This window comes from Pagrus pagrus (assembly GCF_965226575.1).
Source record: "Pagrus pagrus genome assembly, chromosome: 10".
In the NCBI taxonomy this organism is placed as follows: domain Eukaryota; kingdom Metazoa; phylum Chordata; class Actinopteri; order Spariformes; family Sparidae; genus Pagrus; species Pagrus pagrus.
In genome coordinates this window covers 26,417,568-26,428,247 of record NC_140194.1, presented here as the reverse complement: position 1 = coordinate 26,428,247, position 10,680 = coordinate 26,417,568, and the positions used below count along the sequence as shown (strand labels likewise).

The window sequence follows — 10,680 nt, the reverse complement described above, 5'->3', positions numbered from 1 at the left end:
ATCTTAAGTGAGTCATACATTAGAATTGATGTTGACTTTATTGAGTGACAGTATCTAGTGACATCACTTCTTAACCTCTTAAATCTGATTTTCGATGTCCAACCAATAAAAATACAAGATGATCAACATAATGCATGAACATTTTAGTGTGTGTGTGTGTGTGTGTGTGTGTGTGTGTGTGTGTGTACAGCACGGACACTGTGTGGCTGTTATAATAAGGATCTCTGCACCATCAGTACGCGCTCAGCCTGAGGGGGGGGGGGGGGCGTGGCTTGAGAAACACCCCGTCAAGGTGACACTGATCGGAGAAAAGTGGGTGATGTCGACCGAGCTGACACATGTGCGTACAGCTGTTTACCAAACAAACCACTCTCTGATGTTACCGACCTGCACAGGGCTGGACTGAGTGTCGGAGGAAACTTTTGTCGTTATTTCCGGTCACTCTGAATGCGTTGCACTTTGGTATCTCAATGCTGGAGCGGTCGTTGTGTCACGGAAGAATGGACAGCTTCAGCAGGGTCGCTTTTCGGAGGAAACAGCGGAGTATGGACATTCATGAGGCGGAGGAAGCAGGTGAGTGTTGAGGGAATGCTTGAACAACACTTTCACAGCTTAACTATCCCAAAACTACTGCAGAAAGATTAGTCACTCTCCTTAGTATGTTATGATCTTTTACAAGCTGTTGTAAAAACCCAGTTCTCCTTATACCAAGAATGTATCATGTCTCAACTGATTTTATTTTGAAATCTTATTTTTACTAATTGTTTATGTGTCTTATTGGAAATGTTCTCCTGTGCAGCTCTATCTTACAGCATGAGTCAAAATCTATAAAGAATGACCACAGAAATCTTTGATTGACCTACTTGTGACTCACTTCTTGATTTCTTGGATTTGCCATCAGGTGTTTTTGTCAGTGTGGTTGAGAAAGCTTGGAATGACCAGACTGTAACACACCTACATTACAGAGATTGTTTACCTACCATTAAGTGGCTGCTCAGCAGGTATGAAGGTCTCAAAGACGAGCCCCAGCCTGTTGTGTAACCATCTACATGCTGGAGGGCACATTTTTTTCATTCCGGAGAAACACCACCTTATAGGAGCCCCTAGAAGATTGTCTTGCTCATGGTGACTGCAAAGACAAGTTATCTGCTCCTCTGCAGTCACGTATCTCAGTTTTTAAAGTCTTGGGATCTGTTTCCACGCAGCCGTCCAGATGGATCTCTGCAGAGCTGCAGCCTGCCAGCTGCAACTGAAAGTTTGCCCAGGCTTTAGCGTGATTAAGCAGTCTATATTTCTCTGAAAACTGGGATCCAAATACATGTCAGCACTGCTCCAGTCAGTGTGTACTGTCTGGGCATGAGAGTCTGAGACAGGAGGCGCCCACATGGCTTCGTCTTATCTCGCAACTCTGCGGAGTGCTTGTACAAACACGCAGCCGAGGATAAACTGTACTGTAGGTTGGATTTGAACTTTGCTCTGTGGTTAAAAGTGCCAAGGTGTCTTCAGCTCATGAGGTGTGTGTCAGCAGTCAGCCTCTGTCACTTATCTCAGGTAATGAGCTGTACCTCAGGAAGTGAGGTAAATGAGAGAATGCACAGAGATGTTATCCGTCAGTTAGTCACTGTGTGTTAGCAATACTGGAGTCAAATTTATAAAGGTTATATTCATCCTAATCTTCCCCTAGTATTGCACATCTCAACACATTTGGTTATATACTGTTGGCCTCCGATATATTGAATTCCTTATGCTTTATAAAAAACCTGCTTTGGCAGGAGATAACAAGAGAGCAGGCAGTACTGAGTCCAAGTACTGAGATTTATGTACTAATGTGAAATGTCAGCCAATAACCGGGATTGTCTGACGCTGGCAGAAAGGCTGTTGTCATGTGGGTTCATTCGCTTTGCACACCGTCCTCACAGCTCCTGAAACTATTGCCTTCATCCCAGTTGCTTTTGCTGCCCAGTCTGAAAGGTAGTCCCAATTATCTGTCAAGCTGTTTTTGCAAAAATCAAACTGACCTCGTCATGAACCGCCGTCGATTTTAGAAAGTAAAAAGTATAACTCAGTTTCCCTTGCGACAGTTAAATAGTCATTTCTTCCATTTGACCGGGTTCAACTCTTAATGGCGAAGACATTTCATCGTGGCTGGCTGACCGCGGATGGGATTTCAGTAGAGAAACTGCTTTTCGCTTATAATGATCTGTCATGCTGTATTATTTTGCCTTCATTCCTCCTGGACGAATGCTTAAGAAGTCTGTTGTCCTATCAGCCCACTCATCTTTAAATGTAAACTGCAATACATCATTATCCTCTCAGCTCTTGTGTAACAGTAAATGTCAACACTATACTCTCTGTGGATACAACTCAAAGAGGTCTTTTGTCTCTCTGTGAAGTTGAGATTGCAGTAAGCAAATAAATTGAACCCCTCCCAAGTTCCTCTCTTATTAAAGCTCACGCGTGGAGTGAAATCTATTTTGTGTTTACAGCACAAATAGCCCCGGGGGCATGTCGCAGCTTTGAGCTGGTGTTACTGTGAGGACAGCTGTATCTGTCCCCGACAATGAAGCTGCTTGTTTTTCTGTCTGCTAAGACAGAAGCTGTGGGACTGTATGAATCAGATGCTGTGTGGCCGGCTGCTAGCCTACTGCCTCTGGTATTGTTTTGCTGAACTGGTGCCTATTCATCCTGAACTGAGCCCTCTCACTGTCCTCCGCTGGCTTTAACTCACTGCAGGCAATAGTGGTTCCTTTGTGCGGCTCAGTTCATGATGGCTTAAAGATGATAACTTTTTATGCGTCGTGTATTGCTTTACCACATTAATATAAACTACCCATAAATCCTAGCTGCGGTAATAAATAGGCACTGAACATTTCATGTGTGATATTTGAATTGTCACAGCTAAATTGGAAAGTACTTCCTTTTCCCCTCGCTGCGTTGTTGAACAAGCAGAGTTTCAGTCGTATTAATACCCACTGAACAAGGTAGAAGGTTCATATTCTCAGAATAGAAAACTTGCTAAGAGAATGTAGATTAAAGTTCAAGTTCCCACAACCAGAAATGTACAAACTTCACAACTTCAACCAACAGCATATGCCTTGTTACTTCAGCTCTTCTGTTCTATAAACTTCTCTGTTCCCCATCATTGACTAGTAAACTCTCACTGAAGTTGCAATAATCAATATATTTGTTGTGCTCACTTCACACGAGGCACTATTATGTAGTGCTTCATACAACAGTAATAGGGAGTTTTGGGTTAAATTTGGCTATCAATAATAATGAATGATTATCAGTGATAATCATTAATTATGATTAATAATAAGATCCAATTTACATTAGATCACCTCGGGGCACCACCCTTGAAGAAGGGAAAAGATAGCCAATTCACCAAATCAGTCTCAGAAAAGGTACTAAACTGTTTGTAACTCTGATTAATAATGTGTGTTTGTGTGTGTGTGACGTGATGCCAGGTTATAAGATGGTTAGTTGCATGCAAAGACCCTGAGTCTGTGTGAAGCATCATTCGGCTAACATCGAATTAGCCATCTAGGAAAGCAAACTACCAATAACCCGACCTGAGATCACAATAACACTCAAACAGTGGACACACATAAATTGAACACATATGCATTACATCAACCAGAGTTTAAAGTCCTGTGCTTTGCCGGCAGAGGAGGAAACGGTTCGCTCCTTTCATTTGCAAGGATAGCAGTTCGGTGCGAACTTGCTTGGTGTTCCTCAGATTGTGAGGTTAGCTGGCAAGCTTTGTGCCGCGGCTGCTGGTGCTAACTGATCAGGAATACTGGCAGGATCTCGTGCTGCTGCAGTGAGGAGAAGTTCTTTGGGCCTGCTGCAAATGCAGCTTGCAGCTCTCCGGAGCTGTTAGGCCCAGAAGAAGAAATCTTGAGGGCAGGCAGCCCTGTGGGGTGAGATGGAGAGGAGCCCTTGAGGATAAGAAGTCGAAGTAGTGGAGGGTGTTGACTTGAAGAGAAGAGAAGAGAAGAGAAGAGAAGAGAAGAGGGAAGGTGCTGAAGTTTTGACTATCTGATCAGAGGGGGCTCTGTCACCCTGACCAATAGCTCAAAAGCTGAATTTTGCACCTAGTTGTGAACAATGGGGAATTCTGGGACACTGAGTTCAGTTCAGAGTCCATTTTGAAATCCACAATGAATGACTTCATCTGTGGGTCCCAACATATTCATGTTTGAAAATTAAAAAAAATGCGTGATGTCAGGGGTGTCGCTTGTAGTGACAGATCCACAGAGTGTTATTCCCCTCAGCTCTAATGGCTGTTTTAGTGTCCTTCAGCTCATTGTTTTGGTTTTACAACCTGCACCTTTGGTTCAGTCTCACCACTTGATTCCAGACAGGGTAGTCACCTGTTTTCCGCAGAAAAACAGGTGACTACCCTGCGCAGCTTGTGAACAGGCAAGGCAGGCAACTGCTTGGGGCCCCGACTTGCCAGGAGGCCCCCGAGACTCGGGGCCCAAGGGCTGTTTTAGGAATGTTTCAAAAATATATTCGACGCATGTCCCCCGCATGCACCCACAGAGGGGTGCTTTGGCACGGTCAAGATTAGGAACTGAGGAGGAGTCCTGAGGAGTGAGGAGTCCTCACACAACAGTCCCTCCCGGCTGCAGTCAGAGCAGGAGAAGTTCACCCCTCGTGTCCAGACTGCGAGTCAAGCATGCGCGAATTAATTTGCTAGCTTTGAGGGTAGAAGAAAGTAAATAAGCAAACTTATTATGTTATGGAAATTTTTGCTTGGGGCCCCAACAGACTCTAGAATCGCCTCTGCTTACACCACCTGTCTAGCACCAAACAGCACACACACAGTTAGCAACTTGCTGGTTAACATAGTGGATCATTTAGCAGGTAAAGAATACGAATACGAATACGAATACTGGACCTGCAGTTTTTTAAAGACGGCAAGCATGACTTCAAATAGAGGCTCGTGTTCCTCTGTGTTTCCTGGATGTGCACCTCGGCTGGTTGTTGGTCTTACGTTCACCTCTAAGCTTCATAAGTCGGCAGAGTTTGAAATCGATTAGTGTGAATTAAAGAAGAGTAGTAGTAGTAAAGTAGTAGTATAACTAATTATTATTTGCCACCCCTTGGTCTTCTTGGAACCTTTCTGCTAGTGACAGGACAATACAAAATGAGACAAAACTGAAACATGTCAGAGTGGCAAAGCCTCTAGCTGTGTCTCAAAAAGCTTGATCATTTTGTTGTCTTTGACATTACAATGACAGCTTTAATTCAATGCTGCATTCAGGGTTTTGTCATTTAGCTGTGCTGCAGGAATGACATTTTTGTCCTGTATTTAAAGGCTTTTTATGTCATTGATTTGTTTCCTGTTTTTATGTTGCCATGTTACTAAAGACAACCTGCACCATCTTGGATGTTTCGTACTGAGCCTGCTAATAAGTGAAGCACATCAGTAAATTGTTCTTCATCGCCTGAACGGACTTGAATGACTGCGTGACATATAAGTGATTATGGTGCATATTTCTGTCATGTGCCAACAGTGATTAATGCAAGGTGACTGATTGTTCTGAGAGCATATTCTTTCTTCAGGTAGACAAAGATCATAAAAAGTTCAACACCTCATCTAAGAGGATATCAATCTTTATAACTACCTAACGTCTTTCATTTCCTTATTTGAATTTTCCCCCTGAGTTTACACTGTGTCTAGTAGTGAAATTTCGGACTAGATACGATTGTGTGTGAAGGTGTGGAGGAGGTTATCAGTTTGCTCAGTTGATAAATTACAGTGGGTGTGGGCTGCCCTTAGCAGGAAATGTCTGATCTGTGTGTGTGTTTGTGAAATATTCCTCAGCAGTTGCACACACATGCTTTCACAAACAACAGTATCTAGGTTAGGTTTGAGGTACGCCAGTTTGCAAATGTTCCAGTAGGTGGAGGTAAATGCTCATAAATGTCTCACCCATTGGGCAGCTTTTGGACCGTCATGCTCAGTGTGAGATTAGGACACACGCAGAGTTATGTACTCCATTACAACAGAGGAACCATCCGCATACACTGTATCCTGGCATGAAACTGTGCTGTTGCTCCCAAATCAATTAGAAAACAATCAACAGTCGTCAGTTTAGTTAGATTGTCTCTATAAATCTAAATGCTCCTTCCATTTGAAAGCACATGACTGTGCTTTAGCTCTTTTGGTTATTTAATTTTGACTCAGTCTTAAAGGATATTTTTTTAAAAGATAGAAAATTGGAAATCGAATATAAAGTCTTACTGTAACACACAGACGCAGTAGTCCTGTGATTCTGGGAAGGCTGAGGGGGATTTCTCACAGATGTCTGCAGGAAAAACAATGAGGTGGACAGAGGAAGCTAACAATGAGCTACTTTTAGACTGTTTGTGTAGAAATGTGTAAATTTCTCAAGGAGAAAAAAAAGGCAGACAGAAACACAGCCTGTTGACACTTCCTTTATTGTTAACCGCGTGTTTTGCACATGCACCTTAAGTGTCGGACACCATCCAAGGTTTGTTATCCAAAGTCATCTTTTATTTGGCTGAACAGTTACTCTAAATATTATCCAAATGGCAATAAGGTTAAGTACAACATGACCGGAGATGAAATTCTTGGATAAAAATAAAATGTGTGACAAAACAGTAATATAATGAAGTACGGTAGATCTGCAGAGATGTTCTGGCAAACTAATCGTGTTCTCCTGATGTGAGATAACATGCTGGTTTGGCACAGAGCCCAACTAATGTCACATCATCATGATTTTAATAGTTTTTGCTAAACATGAATCATATCGCAATTGTGATATCTGTCAAAATAATCTTAAATGTTGGGGTTTTTTTTCACTGTTGTGTAACAGCACTGTTAATCAGTTTTTATGTTGCTTCCAAACCTAATGACTTTGGGTTTGTTAGGACAAACACGAAACACAGTCAGTACTCTCCATCTTGAATTAGAGCCACACAGAATATACTGTATACATAAACACACACACACACGCAAACGCATCCAACCATCAATGCAATATGTGACAAATAATGTATAATATGTGCCTTACTGCCAGTATTTTTGTTGGGCCATCAGCTAGTACACTTTGTATTGCTTTTACACCTTGTTTTTATACTTCCTGCTTTTAAACATTGTTGATGTTGATATTTTTGATATACCTATACACCTTTTTCCTTCTGTTCCATACCTATTCCCTGTTATACGTTTATTTGCTTTATACCTTATTGATTACTTTTACTGCTATTATACTCCGAGTGACAATAGACATATTGAATCTTGACTATAAACTCACATTTTTTGCAATGATCCCTCAAATGTGGTCATCAAGAACTTGTGACAAAGATTCAGGTATGTATGTAAAAGCAAACAAAAAATCATATGAGACAACATAAACACCAATATAAATTGATGCTTATATATATTTCATAGGCCAACTGCCGACCAGTATATCGATCGGGCTCTAGTCTGAATCCCAAGCCAATAGGTACCTAAGTATCTGCTGTGTTTTTCCTGTCCATGTGCCAGCCAGGGGTTTCCTGACTGCATCGTGTCATTTCCCCCTCCTGACTGGCATTGTTAGCCTGAGAGGTTCTTCCCAGAAAGCCCACTGTACTCTCTTGTTACCTTACAAGCGTCGTCTGAGCTCGGAAAAGGAGAATTCAGACCTGCAGCAGTGGCCTGCTGGACTCCGAAGTTCTTTGAGGAAGTAACTTTACAGAGAGGAAGATGTGAGGCGACTGTGCAACCCTTTTTTTTTTTTCTTACCTTTGCGAAATGAAGGACATCCTATTCGCAAAGGAACAGACATATGTGATGGTGTCTGTGGTCGGATGAGTCGTTTTTTTCTATAGTGCTGTCTGTGTGCTCTTACGCAGAAGAGACTCAGCATAGCAACCTGTTAGGGGGTCTCTTCAGCCTCTTCACTTCACCGACTGAAGTCGAGGAAGGAAGGGGTGAAAGTACTTAACAGAGGTGTATTTTTCGGCCACAGTTTCCACGTAGGAAGTGAAACAAACTAGTTGTTTGTACTTTTTCTTGACCTGAGCTTATACGCCTCACCTTCTCCCGCTGGTGTCTCTATTGCGCTCCGTCCACCGACGTGGACGCAGCATGGATTGGCTGGTCGCTCGTTACCGGAGGTCCCGTCTCAGACACATCGTCTCGGGTAGGTCATCCTTGCGGGCTGGAAGGCACAATGCGGATGAACACTGTCATTAGTTGAATATATATATTGGGAGGAGATCTTGGGTTGGTATTTCCTTTTTTTCTTTTTCAAAATAAAAGACACTGGACTGATCATGAAACGACGTCGCAAGTACTGGTTTTGGAGCCGGAAAGGTAAAAACGCAAAGATGTGTCTGCTCTGCTGTTATGGTAAGATTTGGAGATTCCATATTTGGCTTTACACTGAGAAATCATGGATTATTCTTAATAAGTGGAGAAAAGTATTCTGCCCATCCTTTCACAAACATCATCTGTGACTCATCTCTCATTACCACAAACATTTCCATGACTCGTTTAATCGCTTCTGCTCTGTTTGACTGGCATTCAGGGATCTTCTACTTTCTACCAGCAAGCAGCATTTTCAAATGTTATCATCTGGCTGCACTCCCACATAGACCATTTATTTACCACTCTGCTGATCTGCTGTTGTTCCTCTCTGACTGTGTGGTTTTTAGAAGTTCAGCGGCTGCGCGAAACCTGAGCAAATGATATGAAAAGCTTCCTCCCCTCTGCAGTATAAATTTGCAATGCTTATTTTGATCAGGTTTTGTTAGCAGCCAGTGGTTTTACCAGTGCCACTGTTTTGTAAAGGCATTTGTTTCAGCATTACTTGTCAGATACAGTGCTTGGATAGAGTGTGTTGATTCACTGAGCCGCAGCATCGGTCTCCATGTGGACCGGCTTGCTGCTGTGGAGCGATACAGCAGAGTGGAAGGCAGCATTTAAATCCACCATGCTGGAAAAAAAAGACAGTTTTGTTCTCAGAAGCCTGGGAACCGTTTCCCCCTCTTAAGACCCTCTTCCAACCACTCTGGCCTTTTGGCAACCTCCCTGAAGGCCCATTACCCAACTACATTTGTGCTGTGTGTGTTTATGTGCAGTGTAGTAGGGCGATGAAAGTGTGAGTATGTGTGTTTTGTAGCAGTGCAACCCCTCAACTGTGTACTTTCTTAGGGGGGGGGGTGAATTGTTGGTGGGCTGGGGGTGAGTCACCCGCATTTAATAGCAGAGGAGAGGAAACACAGTGAGGCTTTCTGCTTTCATTCTCATTGGCAGGAAGGAAAAGGCTGGGAACACCAGCAGGCCGGGTCCTTTCACCACGCTCATTGTTTCAACGTGGGAGAGGGTGTCACAAGCAGTAGTAACACTACAGAGCGTATACACTCATATGTTTGGATTAGTTTTTTGTCTATTTTTATAGAAAGCCTTTTAAAGGTAGTTCTAACAGTTCGGGAAAAGTTTGAGCGTTTGATGGTCTTGAAGATAAAGATTGAGTTTTCATTTTGAGGTGAACTGTTCCTTTAAAGGTGCAATATGTAAGAATATGTAAGGCCACCTCTTGGCCACCGCTTGGGGACGTTTGGTGTTTACACGGCTAGCACGGGAGCAACACATAGACATCATAATACCAAAACTACTATTTATGCACTCTGTTGATATTTTTTGTTAATTTTTTAATGTTTTAAACTCAAATGTTTACCCAGTGTCCAGATGGGCTCACAGGTACTGAAATGTGGCACCGATTGAATGCATGCTCTGTGGTACCGAGGTAATTTGTTCGATACCCTTAAAAGAATGGAGTTGTTGTTACTTATTGTTAGAAATATGTGTATAAATGTATATATAACTTCAAAACTAGGAATGACTACATTAGTTTCTGAATATTTAATGTAATAGTAATATAAATATTCAGTACGCGCAGAACCTAAAGATGGCCAGGTCAGGTCGTATCTCATTACTGTTCAATCTGTGATTTATTGTTGTACAGACATTCATAGTCTCCAGAGGATGATAGGCTTTTGATGACCTTTGATGACAGGATTTATTTTCTGTAGCAGCATCGTCAGGCCAAAACTTTCACATTTACAAAAGAAGTCTCAAGAAGTATGGGACTATTGACATTAGATGCATGAAATGAATTCATGCTCCCCAGAGGATAATCCCTTTCTATTTTTCGCACATTCAATGTGTTTGACTCCTGATTTGCACCATATTCAGGCCAAAATGTTCACAAACATTTAAGTAACTGTTTTCATCATTTAATATGGAGAAATGTGTTGAGGGCATTCATGGCTTAGCGGGATAAATCCTTTTAATTCCTGCCTCAGCACCTCTCTCATGACATAGTTTTTATTTTTAGCCCCATTTCTAGTCAGACTATACACAGATGTGTTCCATCTATTGTATTATGAACCCTGTAGCTTTAAGAGGCTTGACTGGTTGTTCCTAACATGGTTATTTATTCATTTCCCCTGTGGCTCATGTGTATACCCTATAGCTCTAAACAACAGCACGGTATGTTCTAACAAGAAGTGTGTGTGGATGCCTGGAGGCAAAACTAGACAGTCAGGTAGTCAGGTGAAGATGATGATGATGAGCTAAATATAGAGAGGATGTTTGTTTCCACTTTCTCTCTCAAGCCCGCTGTGGTTTTCAGCCTCCTCTGCCTTTTCTTT

At 42.2% G+C, this 10,680-nt stretch overlaps 1 protein-coding gene across 4 annotated transcripts in view; it reads left to right on the top strand.

The window, feature by feature from the left end:
* The first annotated feature begins 388 nt into the window (after positions 1–388).
* fgd4a (FYVE, RhoGEF and PH domain containing 4a) overlaps positions 389–10,680 on the top strand; it is a 56,522-nt gene continuing 46,230 nt past the window's right edge. Inside the window, exon 1 of one of the 4 annotated variants that reach the window (XM_084365331.1) lies at positions 389–573. In XM_084365331.1, coding sequence (XP_084221457.1) covers positions 471–573 — 103 coding nt within the window. In that variant the 5' untranslated portion in view covers positions 389–470. Of the gene's footprint in view, positions 574–7,697; positions 8,375–10,680 lie in introns of those variants that run through there. The other 3 variants (XM_084365330.1, XM_084365333.1, XM_084365332.1) reach the window with 3 other exon arrangements.